At 43.2% G+C, this 20,882-nt stretch overlaps 1 protein-coding gene and 1 non-coding gene across 5 annotated transcripts in view; both read left to right on the top strand.

Annotated features, from left to right (window-relative positions):
* The first annotated feature begins 2,881 nt into the window (after positions 1-2,881).
* TRNAE-CUC (transfer RNA glutamic acid (anticodon CUC)) lies at positions 2,882-2,953 on the top strand. Its single transcript has one exon. It is a non-coding gene; the product is annotated as a tRNA-Glu (tRNA).
* Positions 2,954-5,116: 2,163 nt separating this feature from the next.
* LOC126522709 (uncharacterized) overlaps positions 5,117-20,882 on the top strand; it is a 29,196-nt gene continuing 13,430 nt past the window's right edge. For 2 of the 4 annotated variants that reach the window (XM_050171495.3, XM_050171494.3), the window contains exons 1-10: positions 5,117-5,375; positions 5,479-5,605; positions 5,682-5,762; positions 7,467-7,535; positions 9,954-10,046; positions 12,366-12,434; positions 14,031-14,099; positions 16,110-16,187; positions 16,904-16,999; positions 19,328-19,420. In XM_050171495.3, coding sequence (XP_050027452.1) covers positions 5,210-5,375; positions 5,479-5,605; positions 5,682-5,762; positions 7,467-7,535; positions 9,954-10,046; positions 12,366-12,434; positions 14,031-14,099; positions 16,110-16,187; positions 16,904-16,999; positions 19,328-19,420 — 941 coding nt within the window. In that variant the 5' untranslated portion in view covers positions 5,117-5,209. The remainder of the gene's footprint in view (positions 5,376-5,478; positions 5,606-5,681; positions 5,763-7,466; positions 7,536-9,953; positions 10,047-12,365; positions 12,435-14,030; positions 14,100-16,109; positions 16,188-16,903; positions 17,000-19,327; positions 19,421-20,882) is intronic. The other 2 variants (XM_050171492.3, XM_050171493.3) reach the window with 2 other exon arrangements.

Below are 20,882 nucleotides of genomic sequence, written 5' to 3'. Positions count from 1 at the left end.
TGAAAATGTGCCGCTGACTTCTTGATGCGCCAGTAATACAAAGACTATGCAAAAGCTAAGCAAGACTGTAAATCTTTAAAACATAAAACCAACCAGAAAAATACACTTAGTTTCAAGGAACGCCATACTGAACTAATAGAAAATAGTTTTTCAACCGATTTTTCAGCTGGGGCAGAACTTCAGCCGGAACAAAATATGAATTTACTCGTCTGTAGTCATGACTTGTTCTGAAATGCCTGCCATTGGTAGGCTGCTATTATGGCACATAAGACTTCAACCAAAAAATTTTAAATTTGTGTAGAATCACTCTCATTATTTTTATTTATTTATTATTTCACAATACTACAGGCCGGATTTTCTCACGCAGGAGCGGCATATGAATAAGAATGTCTGCCGCAGGCGTCACGAGTACGTGACCTTTCTGGGTGAAGGCAGCTGGTCAATAAACACGCACATGCCACCTGAAGGCATCAATGCTGCTAAATTTGAGACCCTCGTTGTGTAAGTATACGAGAAGAAATCAGGTTAACCGAGGGGCCCGATTTTTATTAATCATATCATAAGAAGCCAACAAACAAAGACACCGCGGGCTGAGCGGCGGGAACAGTGCAGGTGTGAGCACCGCCTTGTTCTGTTCTTTTGTGGCCCGGTTTCCAGAGATCTCTCTACACTGGAATTGAACGAGGACCTGCTTCGCAAGATGCTTTGAGGGAGGGAAGCTCCGGATGACCGTGGATCCCTTGTGGACGCTTGTAGTCTGTCTTCTCGAACCCGGAACGGTGGTGGTACTGGTTTAAGTCGCCGTTTACAATTCTTATCGACTGATTCGTGTGGTGAAGCACAGGTGAGGCAAATTCTTTTGCAGTAAGCCGCAGTACGGCGTGGTCGTCTTTTTTATGTTTTTGTTATGCGACGCAGCAAAACACATGGCGTTGCATCTTTAAACTGAAACTTGGCAGTCTAGACTCAACTCTAGTTGTCGCCTGCATGATGAGAAACATTCATGATTTGTGGAGATTGGGTGTATGAATAATGTAACCGCTGCGTAGCAAACGGTTTTTTCTAGGCTGTGATGTTTGTATATATAAGAGAAAATATTTGCAATGGCAAGATATAAGAGTGAAAGTAAACTAAACCCTGCATGTGACACATGTCCAGTGACCATAGAGATACACTCCCAGTGGGCCCAGTGCACGTACCCGGTACACATACCCCGTGGACCCTGCGGCACATCATTTTCGACTGCACTATCACCGAAATCGGCCCACGAAAACGACGAGCTAGATCGCATGGTGATCCTACGAGGGACGTTTCGAAAGTAAATTTCGTCATTTTTTTTTAAAGACAAGATGGTACACCAGGTGAGACAAACAATCGCCTTAAGAATCCACGCCCATTTCTGGTTCAACGACGGAAGGAGCGTCAGCGGAGGAGGAATGACGCATGCGCAGAGCGCCGAAGGAGAGATTATAGTTGCAGACCGGCGTGTCCGAAGTTATTCGAGTACAAATCACGATGGCAGACAGACGTGTGTCGACAACGTGGTCGCCAATGGAAGTGCGTGCTGTTTTATCCAGCATGAATGGGCATCTGGTCTCTGCAATGAAAGCCGCACTCTCGGGACGTCACCTCCAAAACAATGCTGAGGTGAAGCAGGATGTGCGACAATTGCTTGCATCGCAGGGCACCGAGTTCTGCCATAGTGTGCGTGTGCGTGTGTGTGTGTGTGTGTGTGTGCGTGTGTGTGTGTGTGTGCGTGTGCGTGCGTGTGTGTGCGTGTGTGTGTGTCTGTGCGTGCGTGTGCGTGCGTGTGCGTGTGTGTGTGCGTGTGTGTGTGTGTGCGTGTGTGTGTGTGTGTGTGTGTGTGTGTCAAACTGATCGCATGCTACGACAAATGTATCAATGTCGGTGGCGACTGTGTGGAAAAATAGTGCACGGTGTGTAGTTTATGATGTTATGATGTCATGGTGTATTTTTTTTTTCTTTCTTTGGAGGGGGGGAGGGGCAATAAGGTTTCCGTGTGAAAATAAATGAAGAAACTTACTTTCGGAACGTCCCTCGTATACATGATAGTGGCAATAGTGACTATGGCAGTTTGAGAGTACGAGTATCGCCGCATTATATAAACGCTGAATGTCAGACAAATAGCGTCACTATATACAAAACATTAAATACTTCTGGCGAGCGCTAAAATTTTTAATAAGGCACCGTTGTATTTTGCCAAGTTTTCTGTCGTTGAAGAGCTGCGCACGAGGTTACCCCTTTAGGCTCGTAAAGGGGTTTGCATATATCTATTTCCCCAACGGACCCCTAACAAATAACTGCTGCAGCGATGGATCGCGGTGTTCAGCGGGAAATTTATTGTTCATACGCCTTCGTTCTGTCATTCCTTCTAGTGGCCATTAGTGGCTCCTCTATGGGCGGCGCATTACATGTAGAGTAGCTATAATGGTTTCAGTGAAACATTTTCACGAATGCGGAAGTTACGATGACGAGGGAGTCGGAGACATGCGCCATATTCTTCGTGTTCAATTAGTAATACAGTGCGAAATAATGCTGTCTCGTGCAACTCATCTTATACAAATGTATAAGGGTGATCACCACTCATACACATCGCTACAGCTTCCACTGCAGAGACCAATGCATTGAGTGCCGGCCACCTGCATTCAAAGTTGGCGCCACATCCGCATTTAACGGTCTCCGGCGCGCATTGAGATGGCGCGTAGTCTCGTTAACAAGTGTGCCAGTTTGTAGCAGTAAGGACACAATAAACGTGTTTAATAAAGTCATAATGAGGCAAATTGACACTAACTTTAGTAGTGTGTTACAATATTACAATATAAATTTGTAAAAACATACGTGAAGTCGACGGACCTCCATCTCCGGCATGGTCTAGTGGTTAGGATACCTGGCTCTCACCCAGGAGGCCCGGGTTCGATTCCCGGTGTCGGAAGCATTTTTTAAATACTCTTTCTTTAAAAGAAGCAGTGGCGTTCGCAATGGTACTTTCTCTTCCATCGCGTCCGTTGTCACCCAAGATGGGAAGTAAATGAACGCCAAGCCTTTCTGAGGCCAAGGATGCGTGTTTGATTAATGTATTACGGGAGAGGCGCATATGTTCGTGATTGCGTTTGTCCGAGTTGCGAACAGTTGTTGTACTAACTCTATGGTTGCGAAAGTGTCGAAGTGAGCATTGGACAAGGCGTAATGCGCCGGAACCGCTACTCCGTGGTTGTAGCGCTGTATAGCTCACTGCAGGTACAGAAGTTATAGAGTTTGATTTGATGTTTATTTCTTTCAAACGAAAAGGGAAGCCAAGGCAAAAAGCGGTACAAAAAGCCTGACTCTACAGAGTTTCATACAATGAAACTCTGTGACCACGGGTGCAGAGACGTTCCCCACCAGTGCCTCCTCTCTCACCACACTTTCATAGATGAAATTGCACGCTATGGTCAGACGACTCGCATGAAGTTAAAAAAAAAAAAAGAAACGTAGACAGCGTTTTACGTCAGCAGCAGCCTGTTTTATGTCCAGAGCAGGACGAAGGCTTCCCCCTGCGATCTCCAATTACCCCTGTGCTTCGCCAACCGATTCCAACTCGACTGCGTTTCCCTTCTCTTAGTACCTGTAATCCCTATAATGACCTACCGGTTATCTAACCACCGCGCTTTTACACGACCTACTCAGCTCCATTTTTTTTTCTCTTGATGTCAATTAGAAAAGACCCGTTTGCTCTCTGATCCAAACCGCTCTCTTTCTGTCTGTTAACGTTACACCTAGCAATCTTCGTTCCATCGCTCTTTGCGCGGTCCTTAACTTGTTCTCAAGCTTCTTTGTTAGTCTTCAAGTCTCTGCCCCATATGTCAGCACTGGTAAAATGCACTGATTGTACACCTTCCTTTTCAATGATAATGGTAACTTCCAGTCAGGAGCTGACAATGTCTGCCGTATGCGATCCAACCCATTTTTATTCTTCTATGAATTTCCTTCTCGTGATCAGGGTTCCCTGTGATTAATTGACTTAGGTAAACGTACTCCTTCACATACCTTAGTGGCTGACCGGCGATATTGAGCTCTTCATGCATCGTTATCTTAATTTGCATCCTGCATATTAATCTTCAACCCCAATCTTACACTCTCTGTGTTAAGGCCCTCAATGATTTGTTGTAACTCGTCCCCATGCAGTGTTGCTGAACAGGACAATGCCATCTGCAAATATAAGGTTGCTGAGATATTCACCTTCGATCCTTACTCCTAAATAAGCCTTCCCAGTAGTGAATAGCATTGCAGAGATTGCGTCTCCCTGTCTGACCCCTTCCGTTATATAGATATCTTCCTGCTTTTCTTGTGTAGAATTAAGGTAGCTGTAGAACTTCTGCAGATATTTTCCAAGGTATTTACGTAAGCGTTCTGTGTGCTAGCTCAGGTCGACATCTCTGTCTTTCCTATCAACAAATTCTATTCTACACACCTTCATTACGTAATGCCTCTATGACTGCTGGTATCTCTACTGAATGAAATGCCTTTTCGTAATCTATGAAAGCCATATAGATGGGCTTATTGTACTCTCTATACGTGATTAATACGTGATTAATGACATGGATGTGATCCATTGTGGAGTATCCCTTCCTGAAGCCAGCCTGTTCCCTTGGTTGACCGAAGTTCACTGTTACCCTTATTCTATTAGAGGTTATATTGGTAAATATTTTATATAATACTGGGAGTAAGCTAACGGGCCTATAATTTTTCAATTCTTTAACGTCTCCCTTTTTGTGGATTAGTATAATGTTTGCATTCTTCAAGTTTTATGGGACCCTGCAGTCGATAGACACTTAGAGCTGCCAGTTGTGTCATAACAGAACATAATGTTGATTTATCTGCCTTTGTGACGTGTGGGTTTCTTATTTCTTTCACTTTATTTTCTTTTTTCTTTATTTTTTCTTCTTTGCGGCTTGAGCTGATTTTTTTCCTTCCTCCATGTGAGCCACAGAGTTTCTCATATAACCTCTCGCGCCAGGTTGCGCTGCATGCTGCACCAGCTCACTAGCTAATGCTTTTGTCGCAGTTCGAAAGGTAATGATCACCATCGTCATCTATACAGCGCAATTATAGCAAAGTTGGTTCTTTATTCTATGATTACAGCCAGCACATTCGCGGATTTTTATGGGCTTACGACGGGCGCTTACCGCGTTTGAATTTTGTTAATTTTATGCCATTTGAACAAATACGGAAAATGCCGGACGAATTCAGTGTGAAGCTGTGTCAGCTTGTGCAGAGGCACCCTGAACTTTACGACATATTCAATGAAAGTTTTCATAACGAAGAGGTCAAGAACAACGCTTGGCAGAAGATTGCGCAGGGCCTGGGAGTGCAACGTAAGTGACTGTAGACGCGCGCGGCGCGTTTGTCTTCGCCTGTCAGCGACGCAGGTGAACGCGCCAAGACGCGGTGCAAACCAGAGAGCGATTTCTCTTGCAGAGTCTAAATGCGTGATCAAGTGGAAGTCTCTGAAACATCAGTACGTGAAGGCAAAGAAGGAATCGAACCCTACGTGGGACCTGTGGCCTTTTCTTCAGTTTCTCGACGATACACCAGCGGCTAAAAGGTTGCGTACCAGAGCCTGTTTGCCGTATTAATAATTTTCATTCGCGTTTCATCGATCGCCTTTTTCTTCGTTGTAGCGCTCCAAAGAAGCGTAAGCGCGAAAGTACTGCCACTCCGATGACGATGGAAATTCCTGTTGAAGACATCGAGATGCCCAGGTATGGAGCCCATAACGCGTCCTCAACGTGAGGCGATTCGAAGAAGCCTGTCGCACAGCGCCGCGAAATTAAACGGTGCAGTACTGCATTAAGAAAGTGGCGGTGAGGCTATTATTTGTGTTTATTTTCCGCACGTGACAGCAGTACTCGTGCAGCATTTGGTTATCGGGCCAGATTCATGGGCGTCCGCAGAAAAATTTCCAAGAGTCGGTAGCGATAGTCCTGTATTACCAAGAATAAGAAGAGGGTAGCTATTGTGAAAAAAAAGTAATCAATTGACATAGTTTTCACTGCTTGTTTAAACAATACGCATCGTCACTGTTGGCGCGTTTGGCAAAGAAACAAATAACCGCCCAACCGTTGCTAACAGGCATGCGCTTAGTTATCCTGAAGGCGTATTTGGAACTGACAAATACTATCAACTTGCCCAAATCAATATATTGTTGCAAACAGCACTTGTGCATTTTTACCGTAAAATGTGCTTACAATGTGAGCACAGTGTTGCATGCATGCATGTACTCAGTGATCCTGTAGGCGTATTTGCAACTGCCTAACAGCACTTGTTCTTTTTATACAGTAAAACGAGTTTTGAAATACAGTGTTGCACAAAATGTTTCGGCTGAAATTTCACGATTATAAGCTTCTTGAAAATTGACTCAAGCTGTGCAACTCCATCGCCCAGGAATTCCACAAGATGGCATATCTAAAGGACTAAGTGTTGAGCTGTGACTGCACCCAATTTTATTAGTAAACAATAAAAAGAGGAGAAGGGGGTGGGAATTAGAGCGAACACATTGGCAGTGTGCTGCTCTTTGACCACCCTGTGCAGTCTGTAGATGAGATGCAGTCTGTAGACAAGAGATTTGGTAGCTACAGAGCTCTGTGTGGCAGTTGAAAAATGTCCATTGGCAGAGTCGCTCTGAACTTGACAACATATTCAATGAAAGTATTCATAATGAAGATGTCAAGAACAACACTTGGCAGGAGATTGCGCATGACCTGGGAACGCAGTGTAAGCAACTGTAGTGACCAAGCGACAGTTTGTGTATGACCTCTGTGCCATCTACAAGTGAAACTCTGGGGTGGTCAGCAGCCATTTTTCAATAATGCCTTGCGTTGAAGATTTTCAGAGTTGACAGCAACGCCAGAACACACGGCCTAACGAGTGGCGGAAGCAAAATGCAAGAGGCGCTGTATACGTTAGCCATGGCACTTTTGATCACTTATCACGAGGCAAGACTGTTCTGCATATGACTGCTCTGCATATGACTGCACATGTTTGCGATCGATATCAGAAGCGCGAACAGTCCAGAGCTTGATTTGTCAAAGCACAGTGCATAACACTCAGACGAGTGGCAAAAAGCCAGCCGCTATTGTTTTGGAATGGCGTATCATTCTCATCGGTTCTCTGATAGCTGGTGTCACTGGAAAATTTTGTAATGCTCTGTATGCCTCAATTACTTAATTTGATAGGCTTTTGTTTGAGTTTCCCTCTTTAGCTTTGAAATATTTCATATAACTGAATTGTAACGTTGCATTTGCATATTTAGTTCAAATGAGTACATATCAATCTCAAAGCAGCAGCACGAGCTGTGAAAAATTCTGCTGTAATGAAGAATGCCTGCTTAGATTCTACCATGTTGGATGCTTAACTTGCACCGACGCTTTCTCATTTTAAATGGTTTTGTTTATTTGATCTTATAGTGCTGTTGATGCTGACATGGAAAAGTTGGAAACAAGGGCAGCAGCAACCAGAAGTTCTCGCTCGACACGGTAAGTGCTTTTTCTTTTGTTTCTTTTTATGCATGTCACTACAAATTTGCTGAGATTCTGGTTAGTCCTTTATTCTAGTGAAGTCATCTGTTGTTGTTGCAATGCCGTATGTACTGAAGATTTTTGGGCTAGAAGTACATTTCATGAGCTGGATAAATGGAGTGAAAGACAGTACAAGGCACTGATTTTATCTGATGATTTATTACTAAACTTATGTTTTGTGCATGATAGGAGCACAGACCTGGTACAATGCTACAATTTATAAAAGGAAAAGCATGAAAATAAGAAGTATATACCTAGGTCATTGTACTGCCTATGCCTATCTGCTGTTTGGACTTTGGGAGAGCTTAAAGTTGGGCTAGTTGGTACATGATGTTAAGAACAAAAACAGCACGAAAAGCAGGACAAGAAAGAGAGACAAGCGCAATGTTGACTTGCAACTGAAGACTTATTTTGTACAACGCAAGCTATATGTATACTGAAGGAAAGCGGGTACAGGGCAGGGATGGCGAGGAAGAGCCAACAAACAAGGAGACAAGCCGCAACATCCAACAGCAGCGCCCAACCTTGAAAAGGTAAACAGAATAGGAAAGTTAGGGGCCACCATGCCGTTCATAAGTGCAACAACTACATGAAGGTTGAAGAGTGATAGACCAACTGGGGATTTAAAGGGACACTGCAGGCAAGTATTAATTCAAGCTTAGTGATAGATTAGTGCTCGAGAATGTCTAAGGCATCAATATTAGGGAGTTTTAGAATAGGGACCCCAAATGTTTGGAGCGCCAAAGAAATAGCGTTGAAGCTGCGCATGCACAAGGCCCAAACTGTGTTTCGATTTTGCGTCTGGCATGCTATTTCACTGATTTAGCGGGAGCCCCAAATGCTGCCCTAAGAGCTTTGCGTAAGCAAACATGGCAGCACCCATTGAAGCGACGTCTCTAACCTAGCACCAAACTGGGCTTGATTCGTGGTAACGCGTGAAGCTCACAAGCTAGGCAAAGTGGCTGCGATTGTCACTTTCTCTTAACTAGCGAGTGTTATGAACATTGATTCATTACATGCCTGTGATTCCGAATTCGATTTTATGGTTTTGTTGATATTATGGCTCGTAGGCATGACATGGCTTAGCATGGCTGGTGAAGGCATGTAAATTTGGTTACTTAAAACCAAGCGCAACTAATTGCTTGCTCCTAATAGAATCGTAATTAAACATGGCAACACGAATGTCAAAATTGCTCTTCTTATCATAAAGGATATATATTATTTGAATATTTATAATAGCATTTCTTTGATGCCATAGTGGCGCTGCAAGCACAAGACGCTATCCGCTAATGCAAAGCGCTATTCTAAAGCTCTTCACTCCTGTGTGCCTCAATGCTAACATACACAACGCTGTTTGGTGCCCCAAACTTTTGGGGCCCCTATCTAAAGCTCTCTATTATTGTAAAGTGTTAGTAATTGACAAATTGATGTAAATGCATGACACGGTTATATACTCACTGATCAGATTAGAGCCCAATGACGATTATTATAATTCTCTCACTAGTACTCAAACACTCATAAAAAGATTGAATTATGAGACGAAACAAAGTTCTTCATGTCCAGTTCTATTTGATTATTAGAAAAAAAAAAGGAACTCATTGATGTTACCCTTGACTATGATGCGGACAGTTTAAATGTTTCATTTTCTCAACTATGCACTGCCCGCGCTTTCGCATTTCAGCATTTTCGGTATCGCATAGTGCTGCGCTGGTTTTGCTGGCTCGTGAAACTCGCAAAAACTGCAAGTAGCAGAGAATGCCGCAGCCATGTGGTGTCGCAGGGTTCCCGAACAGTCCACGCCACTTGGCCAAGAGCAGCAGCAGCGGCGGTGAACCCAGCGCTCTGTCTTGGCTCTTTTCTCCATGGGCGCACATTTGCATTTTGCACAGAAAACCATAGCACCTTTTGTCAGGAGCCGTTTTACTCACCTAGAGCGATAAAGGGCAGTGAAAGCATATGCAACATGACCACTTCCCTCTGGGAGGCGGGCGATTTGAATTGCGCTATAGATATGCAGACCTTTCAGAAGCAATTTTCTTGGCTCGAAACAAGTGTTGCAAGGTTTCTGGAGTGGTATTTTAACAGTTCAAATCTACTTAGTATTTGCCTTTAGTGTCCCTTTAAGTAGGTGAGTGGGGTGATAGAAGGGTGGGGTGGGGCGGTTGGGTGATGGTGGTTTGTTGGCTGTTTCTCACCATCCCTACCCTGTACACTCTTTCCTTCCGTGTATATATTTTGCATCATACAAGATAAATCTTCAAGTCAGTGTTGTGTTTGTCTCCCTTTCTTGTCCCGTTAGAACAAGTATTACAATGTCTTTTAATACTTGTTCTTAAACACTACGTATTTATGCATACTCACTGTTCTGTATTTCAGTACTTCCTCAATCCACAAACAAACGGTTGTCACATCTCTGAAGAGTGTATTTACTAGTACTGAAGCTGGTGCGCCACTGCAGCCTGTGACCACGTATGTAGCATTGACACCTTTGAATTAATAATAAAGGCAAAGATTAAAGCAGCTTAGTTTGACAGATTTACTTTCTAGGAACATTACCCTTGTTTTAGGCTAAGAGATGTATTAGTTACTGAGAAAGTGCTGAAGTAAGAGGCTTCATAATTCTTTCACTATTCAGATCTCAGCGATCGAATGCCCTCTTGTATAGCTCTGCTTGCAATCTCAAAAAGTGGCTAAGCTGCATTTTTTCATGTTGCAGTCGTTGACTACAATTTAGCAGTTATAACCGGAACATGTTATGTCATGGGAGCAGTTGTCATATTTTCACAGTGCCAGTCCTGTCCTGTATTGACATAATTTTTTTGTTCGTGTAGCTCTGTTCTCTGTGAAAGTGTAGCTTTGTTCATCCTGTAACATCAGTTCATCACTTTTGCTTTACCTAATAATTTGCCTTCAGTGTCTCTTTAATATGTTCGTATGTTTATTTGCTTGTAATATCTGTTGCATGAGTTCCCAGCTTGAAGTGTTTTGACTTGCACATTGGCCTAAATTCATGTGATAATTTCGTGCTTGTTGGCAGCATTTCTTTCAACAATGTGCAAAAGTTAGAGCCTTGACATTTCTTAGTTGCTAAGGTCAAATTTTAAAGAAATCAACAGCTAATGAATCTGATATGCCACTGGTACCAGCTTATACATCCTTCAGGCAGGCCCTTCAAAAAGCATGCCAGCAGAGTTCTTCTATGTATGCTATACTCTCCTGTACCACAGTGGTGGCGTAGTGGCTGAGCATCCACCTCTTATGTGGAAGGCACTGGGTTTGAATCTGGGTGTTGCCAGAAGCCCATTGGTTTTTGTAATGGGTAAAGATGCTTTCTGGACTAATGCATGGCTGCTTGTGGAGCTTTCATAACAAAAAGGGGCCCTCAAGAGTTTTCTAGGTGTGGTCTCTGGGCGCCCTTTGTCCACTTACAGACAGCCTTGTTGTAGAGCATCCATCATGACTGTGGGAAGCAAGCTAGAGCTGTCACTGGGTGCCTACTAGCAAAATGGGTGCAAGCGCACTCCCACCTAGGCACTCGGCCATTATATGACTTCAATGCTTGGAAAGAGGCATCCCCCCAAACCGAGAGCGTCCCCACGGTTATGTTTGGCGTATTAGCCGAAGACAAAACGCAACGGTCATGGGACTGCTGACAAGACCAGTATTTCAGTTGTTATGCCTAGACTGCAGGTCAAATGGCGAGGTCAACATCCGTTCAAGGTGTCAGCAACTGCCCTATTCTGTGAAAGGAGTAACAATCATCAGAGTCTGGCTCCGCTAATTGATGCAAGGAACAAATGTCCGACTGTGAGAACGGCATTGACTGCTGCTTCCTAATTACCTCGTCGTTGCATCATAGGTGAGGGCGAAGGTGCAACATCAGAGGTGGAGTTCGGTGGGGTGATGCAATATCGTGGGTGGGATACTGCGAACAGTTCGATCGTTGCGATTGCCTGATTGGGACATGACCAGTTCACCTAGTGAGTTATCTATGGAAGACTGAGGGTATTGAAGCGAAATACTCTGTGTGTGGGATGTGCTCCTTCAGAATGATGTAGCCTGCTCAGGCCAAACAATAAAGCTGTGGGCTATGATGTTGCTATGTACTGTGCTCTGCTTCTGCCAGTATGAGTATGCCTTTGTAAATAAGTTTGCCTTTCCAAGGTAAATAAACCCCTGTTTTGTTTATCCATCCTCCTAAGCTCATAACTAATCAACAAGTTAGCAACTGTTGCCAACGTAGTTTGGATGACGGAATGGGCCAGCTTAGCCACCGTGTGACACCCTGGTAGCATAGGCCAGCTAGCTACCTTTTTCAAGATGCACCGATGGCATAGGCAAGAGAACAACCCTCAGTGTGACACCAGATTCTGAGACCACAATCCCTAAATCCTACACCGCCTAATAGGTGCTCATGGGTGCCACATGGGAAACAGCTGCCTGGGAGTGGCTCAGAAGCCCCTTTTACAGGGTTTTGTGGTGCCCCCGGAGTTCGATGTGATTTGCATGCCTTCTTTCCAAGGGCACTTAATGTCTTAGAAGGGCGAGTGTCAGGCCAGGGAACACCTGTGCCTGTTTGTGTAACTGGTAGGTAACCAGCGGCAGTGTGGTTTTGAACCCACAACCTCCTGCAGCCAAGGCGAAAACTCAGCCAGCAGCTGCTGTCATTTCAGTGTGAACATCAGTAACGTTCATTTCCTTGGCCATTTTGTGTCAGTTTCCAAGAGCATGCATTGCTAACATTCTTCTTTTTAAGTTCACAATGGTCTTTTACTTATGCTGCTTTAGCACTTTAAAGGCAAGTCCTGAAAAGAAAGAAACAAAGCGAGCTACGACAAGGACTGCTCGTTCAAAAAGGCAAGTAGCTTTTTTTTTCTGCTTCTCCAGTATACTGTAAATTAGTTAGTGATTTTGTCTAAAACACTTCTTCCTCTTTTAGACTTGTGAATTTCTTCCTTGCTTTTACGATGTTAATGCTGCAATGTCTTCTCTTGTGCATAACTCAAAATTTTCTTGCTCTTTTCTTTTTGCCCAAATTTAAAACTATTTTATTTTCCAGTGTTGTCACTGAGCTTTGTTGTTTTGTTCCCAAAATGGCAGTGCACTCTGCAAAAAAAAAAAAAAAACATACGGGCATATGTAGAAATATTTTAACGTGTTTGACTGGGCTGAAAACATCCTGTACGGCATGTATAGCAAGTGACCCCTCTGCTTTATCACTAATGATAACACTCAAGGGAATTTGGAAGTCCCTCCTTAGTCACCCAGACCTCCATATGGATATCTTTGTTGTAGAACATGTGTACTATTATAAAGCTTGGTCTACGTAACCTTTATAGGTGCTCTGCGTGAGCAGGAACAAAATACTGTAGGGCGAGATTTCAGGATAATGAAAGAAAAGTTTGTATGCACTGTTTGCATGTTAATCAGAGTATAGTAGCAGAACTTGTGTGGCGCTTAAGTACACTGACGGGTCTCAGTGCTGCCAAGATTTGCCCGAGTTGCCCGCCGTGGTTGCTTAGTGGCTATAGTGTTGGGCTGCTAAGCAGCAGGTCACGGGATCGTACCCGGCCACAGCGGCCGCATTTTGATGGGGGCGAAATGCAAAAACACCTGTGTACTTAGATTTAGGGGCACCTTAAAGAACCCCAGGTGATCCATATTTTCGGAGTCTCTCACTACGGCGTGTCTCATAATCAGATTGTGGTTTTGGCAAGTAAAACCCCATAATTTAATTTTAATTTGCCCGAGCTCAATGTAGCACCTCTAAATGTCTGTGGTGACAACTAGAGGTCGAGGGACCTCTTGTAAACTGGCAGTGGTCCGGCATAAATGGACACAGAAATTTTCAAGTCTTGGCTTATTTGGTCGGCTTTGTCACCACAAAACTATAGCAGTGTCACCGGATGTTTGTTCAATACCGCTGTCTGAGAAAGAAAAATGGAGACATGCCGCAAGGACGACAGATGAATCTTCATTTCACTTTTCTGAAACCTTGCCCTTCCTGCTTGTGCCAAGCATGTCATCGCCTGAGGACCTTCTTGACCACGCAGACCTGTCTTTATAACAATGCTATGTGGTTGCATTTTGTTTTCACTTTTAATATGTTGTACTATGCTGTGCTAAACGCTGAACAATCAGTCCAGCGAAAGACTTAATTGAATAAAGCTCTGGAAGGAACTTCTCTCAGTTGAGAATAACTTGGAGGCTGTGCATTACCTGTAGACTGTTCATTTGCTAGGTTGTGAACCTACTAAACCTGCCATAGACTTAGGTTCACTTGGCGTTTTCTGGCTGTACCCTGCAAATGAGTAAACTTGGTGGGCCACTGCCTTCAGGCTTTATTTAATGTGACTCGTGTCACTCATTTTGCTGTGTTGTAGTAGTGATCTATCCTTTTTTTTTTCTTTTTCCTGTCCCTTTCCTCTTTTCATTGCTTCCCTTTTTGTTTAGAACTGGTATAACCACAACAGAGGGCTCAGAGCAAAGCTTTCTCTCGCAGATACCATTCTTGTATTGGAGGTATGGGCAACTACATTTACTGTCTGCTTGATAACAGTTGGTGTGTCAGCTTAACCCTCCCCTGCATGGCGTGCCCGCTTGTGTGCAGTCGAGTGCCTTGGGGAAAGTGTGACCTTCTTGAGCAGCTTGAAGTGGTGTACATCGAGTTCTTAAGCCAGGATGTGCACTGTAAAAGTTGTCATTGCTACCCACTAGAAGTCTGTGGCAGATGAAACAGTAGGTTTAAATAGCACCTTGAGCTTTTACTGCAACCACAGCATAATCAGCTGTCTGCTAATGTGATGTTTATGCCCATTAATTTAGCCACATAGATACTACTTCGAACAAAACGGCTTCTCAGTAATTTAATGACACTGTGTGCTCGTGCTTTTTCTCAATGGCAGGGACTTGTTCTCTGTTTGCTGTCTTTGTTCTATCCTCTCCTCGTTTTTGTTTAGGACTGATGTAACCCAAAATTATTGTCTCTATACATAGTTTTCTTCTCTCGGTCGTTACTGTATACTTGAGATCTGGGGTCTTGTTTGTAAAAGCTACCCAGCTAGAGTAGGCATAGAAACTCTAATATCGTATAAACGCGTTTGAGGGCCGCAGCCGCGCAAGGGTCGCACCCCCAACTTGGCAGCTTGGCAGCCTATATTTGGAGAAAAAAATTTAATTGGAGAAACAATCACGTTTGATGCCGCGCATGTGTATCGGTGAATTTTCGTGCCTTGCGCACTTCCACGTGCTCCTACTAGATGGCAAGAGCTGCGTGTTGACCTCTGATGCATTGGTACATTCGGGGATCTAGGGTGTGCAGTATTCGCTGGCTGGGCCGGCACCATTTTGACCAAAAAGTTAGGTCTCGTGCAAAAACCACACCTCGTGAAAACTGTGAGAAAAAAGAAGTGTGGCCCTTGCTTGATTTCGAATGACTACTCTGCATTTTCTGTGCAACGCTGTTTAAAAGCGCTGCTGAACACAGTTGGCAATGTTGTGTCTATTCTGGCATAGTCACTTCCTGTGGTATATTCACATGCATGATGGTAACATATATGGGGACTCCTTAGCTGCTTTACTGGTGATGGCAAATTTTGTTTTAGGAGCTCAGTGATGTTCTTCAGTGTTGTTTGCGGAAAAGCCCAAGCTTACTTTGTAGTGGCAAACAAGCACATGCCCACCGTGGTTGCTTAGTGGCTTTGGCATTGCGCTGCTAAGCACAGTGTCGTGTGATCAATTCTAAGCCACCGTGGCCACATTTCAATTGGGGCGAAATGCAAAAACGCCCATGTACCATGCATTAGGGTGCATGTTAAAGAACCTCAGGGGATCGAAATTAATCCAGTGTTCCCCACTACGGCGTGCCTCATAATCAGATACATAGTGGTTTTGGCACGTAAAACCCCAGAATTTAATTCTTTCTTTCTTTTTTCTTTTTTTTACTAGCACATGCTGGAGGTTTTGCCATTATTGCAATTTCTTTGTTTCCTGCATCTTCTGATGAAACATCTAGACAAAAATTTCAGAACTTGATAAAGTGTGGTGGTTGTGCAAAAACAGGCTGACGATGACGGTTGTGCAAAATGTGTTTGTAGGCTGCTGTGAGCGTCTCTGTGGCGATGCTAAAATGGTAGTGAGCCGTCCACAGAGCCACACGTCTGCTTTTATATTGCACACCTCTGCAGATAGTTGGACTGACGCAAAGGCCACTGACTGGCCCTGTTCTGGTTTACTTTACATTTAGTATTCTGAAATAATCTTAACCTATTTTAAATTTGAATCTTTCAAAATCAAAACAGAATATGTTTGCCTGTTTTCTCTTGGCAACAGCATGCTGTGCAAATCCCTGCTCTGTTGCAAAATGGTGCTTAGCTGCCCCTTGGCAACTAAGCTGAGCACAACAGGCACATGTTTGCAGTGTCGTCCTGCTGTGGAAGGCTTGACCTCTATGTTCATAGCTCTAATTTTTGCTATTCTTATTTAACTAGTTTGGGTTTGGTTTCACATTTAAATGGGATTTTGTTGTTATAGGGTTTCCTCAGCTCACAAGGACACGATCGGTGAACTGGACAGCGCAGAGACTGGCACGCCACTGCAGACTGTCGATGAGTGTGTATTCCCATGTTTAATGCTGCATGTAGTCATCTCTCTGCGAGAAAATGAAGTTAAAAACATTTTACTATTTGGAGTACTTCATTTAATATAGCGTAGCAGTTGGCTTGATGTTCTAGAGAAAGTACAATTTTATGATAGCCTGCCAGAAAAAGACTGCCTTTGACAAATGAGTCATAAAACAATAGCTAGCCAACTAACATAGCAGCTTACTTAAGTTCTTTTAAAATATATTTTATTCCTCATCCCTGCTGCTGTATATTAGTGTGCAGTTGCCCTCAGTGGCTGCAGTTGTATACTTTGCAGGGAATGCTAACATAAATGTAGAACTTCCTAAAGTACAGGTTGCCTTATAGTGTTTTTTGTGTGATGTCCACTATTAGCTGGTTTAGTATTTGTCCCTGGGTGACTTGTGTTCATAAAAATATAGCATAATGAACAAAGAAGACTAACACTTAGCACAAGAGATTTATTCAAGCTAACATTTCTGATGTTAGCTTTACAACTTCTTTGAGCTTGCTCACAGCTTGTGATTCTCCTTAGTATGGTCCTTTCTTGTGGTCTTGGTTTGCCTGATGTTTGTGTTTGTTTGTGTTTACTGTTATCATAGTAGTCTTTGCAAATTATGTGATTTGCAGTAATTAAGTAACCTTAATCGGTGTGCTTTACTTTCTGTTGCATGTAACTTCAGTTTTGTTTTTTAATATACACAGCGCACCAGAGCCAGTCATACCACAGCCAAGCAGCAAGTTGCCTGAGCCTGTATTACCTACACCGACCAGAAGTGCAGCTCGTAGACAGAGTGCGCGGTGCGTATCTTCTCCAGTGCTCCACGTTTTTTCACTTTGAGTGTGCGCCACCTGTGCCCATTGGGAGAACTGTTAAAAGCTTTTCTTTATCACAAGGGAAGAAGTTACAGGCAAACACAGGTGCTACTTGTAACTATAAAAATTTTTTAAAGACATACACTGTACACATATACTCACACAGGTACAACTGCACATGTGCTGACGCTACACCATATTTAAAGAATTAAACCACATGAAAGGAACAAAATATACCTAACAACTCTGTCATTCAGCCTCAAGCATACCTGCCAGTCCTCCCAAATTTTTTGTAAAATATATGAATTTGGACTCGTTTTACAGTTTTACAAATGTTGTGTCGTGTTAACAAAACAAAAAAAATCTGTTCACTGAAAAGTTTTGCTCTTCAATTCCCCAACACTTCCAGTAGAAGTTCGGTTTGTGAAAGGATGCAAGAGGGGTACGTTCTTAGTACAAGTTTTGTACAGACGAGTTCCTGAAGCAGGCAAAATCGGTAACATCAAAGTCGCTGGAAATTTCACTGTGATGTAGAAATAAGGTGTTGCCTGTCAGTATTTGCTGTGCCAAAATTGTTGTTGGCAGTGCAATGCGTCTAATTGGATGTATGTGTAATCAAAATGTGCTTGCTCAGAGCAAGATTTTTCTTTTTTAATGTGAGCTACGCAGTCTGGCCAGTTGTCAGTCCCTTTAAGATAGTGAAGGCTGCCCCCATCTGTCAAGTAATCGTGTTGTTTTAAAGGGGCCCTGGACCCTTTTTTTTATCAAAGTCGAGAAATGCATTTGAAGTTAAAATACACTATTTCAGAAATATGTTGTTGCAAAAAGTCGCAAAACTTGGCAGAAGCGGAGTTGTTGGCAATGAAACCACGGTGCTTCTGCTCCTTTTTCAATGACTTGCACTGCGAAGGCTACGGCAGAGCAGGGTGTCACCATAACGTTTCACCTTCTGAATGTAACCATGGCGCACAATTCAGATTTGATTTCGGATTGAGTTCATGTGGACACCACTACTTCCAATTTTGGCACCTACGACGTGTCGAACATGGTTGTCCTCAGTGGGCTGCTGTGCGCTCAGCCAGCAGACTTGTCGCAGCAGACCGCAGCTACATACGACTATAGTATGCACGCGCAGCGTTTGCTTTGTGCACGACAAGGCTTGAGTGCGCGCTCATGCTCATATACTCCAGTTTGGCTGTGCTACGTGGTGCGGACCAGCTTTGTCCTGCACCAGCTTGACTGACGAATAGTATCTGCATCCAACTTGTGCGTTATCGCCAGCATTATTTTGGAGCGTTATCAATAGCTCAATATCCAGCAAAGTCTGCCAAGGCTTCTAACTAGGAGCAGCCAGGGTGAGCACGCACTGGCAAGCGTGCGTATGGTCTGACTTTAAGTTTTGCGTGGTTCGAGGCTAGTTGAGTGTTTAAAACTAGTCAAAATTAGCAAGACCCAACTGCTGCAACACTGACAAGCAGAGTGGCCAAAGTTTAATTTCTATGTGGGCGGCTGTGGCCAAGTGTGAGCGAGCGATAGCCAGCTTCTTCCAGAAATACGTAATTATTATCGAAATTCGAAAGTAGATTCTCGCTTACTTCAGCCTGTTCATTAAACTGCGTCAATAAATATACACAGTAACAGTAGGAAGAAGTGCACTGATCTAAACACCCATCTTGATTGATGTCAGCTATTGGCCAATAGCAGCTCTGTACAGGGATCTGCTATATTATGAAATAAAGTGTCTATAGAAGAGTGAGGAGCAAGCTTCTGTTGAAAAGAGAGTGTTTGAGAAAAAGGTGACTTCGCATTCCGCTTGCGAGCTCCACACATCGCGCCCGACTGCAAAATTTGTCTGAGATGTTCACAGCAGCGTATGCTATCTCTGGACTGTGTTTCTTTACTAAGCTCGAGGAGTGGTTCAGGACCCCTTTAGCTTCTTATCTGCCAATATCTGCGTGTATTCAGCCGATATTCTCTTTTGCGAATGCCCTAAGTGCCATTTCTTCCTCTGAAAAGAGTGGCTTGTAAAGCTCCACAACATTTACAGTACATGCACCAAAAATATGTCCAGTTTTCTCACTCTTGCTCTGTTACCCATCTGTAGAGTTGTGCGTAGATTACCCCTATGACTTTCTAGTCATAGGAATAAGCTCCTATTACAGGAATAAGCTCCGACAAACTCCTTCTTGCACCTATGCTTAGGTACTGCATCCTGGCTGTTTGGTGCTATCTGTTAAAGTTTTTTCACTGAATTACTATATGCTTGCATTGTGCCTGTACTGCTTATTTTTGTGTGTGTTTTTGTTGTTACAGGGCTTCCACGGTTCACCTTGATACCAATGTGGCCTCTGCAACACGTAGAGTGAATGGCGCTTCATCTGGAACACCACTCAAGGCTGGGACTGCGTATGTACTCTTGCTTTAAATTCGCGCACTCAAGTGCGTAAAAAAAAGTACTGACATCTGCACGGGCCCAGTAGGATATATGTTCGAGTTATGTGTACCATGAACCAGTTTTTGTGTAGAGCAACATACCATACGTGAACGTACTTTCCTTCTTGCGGAGAAGCATAGAATTGCACTCGCAAGGTTTTCTAGATATGATTCCTCCTATGACATTTTAGAAAAAGCTTTAATAAGGATTAGAACAGCTTTAATGCTTTCATTCTAATTGGAACCATTAGATTAGTTGGTCACATATTCTCTGGAAATCATTGCAATATAGAATTGCAGCACCACTAAATTGTAAAGACAAAATTTTGCTGGAAAGTTTATTTACTGAGAAAAGTGCCATCTTGTTTGTGACGTTAAACAGCCCGACAACCAATCAGAGTGCGTAATGAGATCTTAGTGGAAATAATGAGAACCTGATTTATAATAGTTTGAATGTTCGTGGTTTGAATGGGGATTATTTTTTAAAATCTGCCAGGAATTCACAATAAACTGCATGTCACAACACTCTACTGTGGAGCTTTGGTGCTAGCATTGGAGCCCCACCACATAGTCAGATTGAAGTACATAAGTTAGCTGTCATTAAGAGCACCATAGTTGAATATTTAAAGACTCATTCATTATACTTTAGAGGGATTAGCAATTTCATTTTTTTTTGTGTGCGTTATGACAAAGAAAGCTAACATTTACCTGCTGCAGTAGCCTAGTAGCTACGGTGTTGTGCTACTCAGCTTGAGGTCATGGGTCTGATCCCGACTGCATTTTGAAGGGAGCAAAATGCGGCCGTCTGCTTCTGATTCAAATTTTTATTTTCTGCTCGATATTCTACTCTTGATTTTGACGTGGGTCTGTTTCTACATGTTGATGGTGGTATGCGTACGATTTGAGCATGTTCAATTAATGTTTAGTTTGAAGTTTATTGTTCCCAAACATGTACAGCCTATTTCGAGAAAGTGTAGCTCATAGGGACTATGAATAAAATTGGGCGCGAGTCATTGTAGGAGCGGAGCTGTTGCCAACACTGGCCCGCTGTGAGTATATGTTGAAGCCTCCATATTTTTGTGACCTAGAGTGCCCACGATTGACAGCATTGCACAGCCATACGCCCACTTTCGTTGTAGCTATAGTGAGCTTTATTGATTTGGTACAGACAATAGAGTCAGCTGCTAAAGTTTATGGACTGTAGGAGCTGTGAAAACAAGTTTTCGAGCAGGTTGTGACCGTACGCAGTAGAACCACACTACGCCATGTCCATGTAATAGGTTCTTCTTTTTTTTTTTCTGCACCAACTTTTACAAATAGCATAGTTCTAACCCTTGAACTAAATTACTCTGAGACGGTCATTACTTCTATGAGAAATGGAAATGCTTCTTGAACAATTAACATGATTGCACGAATTAACTTCTTAAAGGGACAC

This window comes from Dermacentor andersoni, chromosome 6 (assembly GCF_023375885.2).
Source record: "Dermacentor andersoni chromosome 6, qqDerAnde1_hic_scaffold, whole genome shotgun sequence".
Taxonomy (NCBI): Eukaryota; Metazoa; Arthropoda; class Arachnida; order Ixodida; family Ixodidae; genus Dermacentor; species Dermacentor andersoni.
Note: the sequence above shows the minus strand (reverse complement) of the source record. Positions and strands in the feature narration are given on the sequence as shown.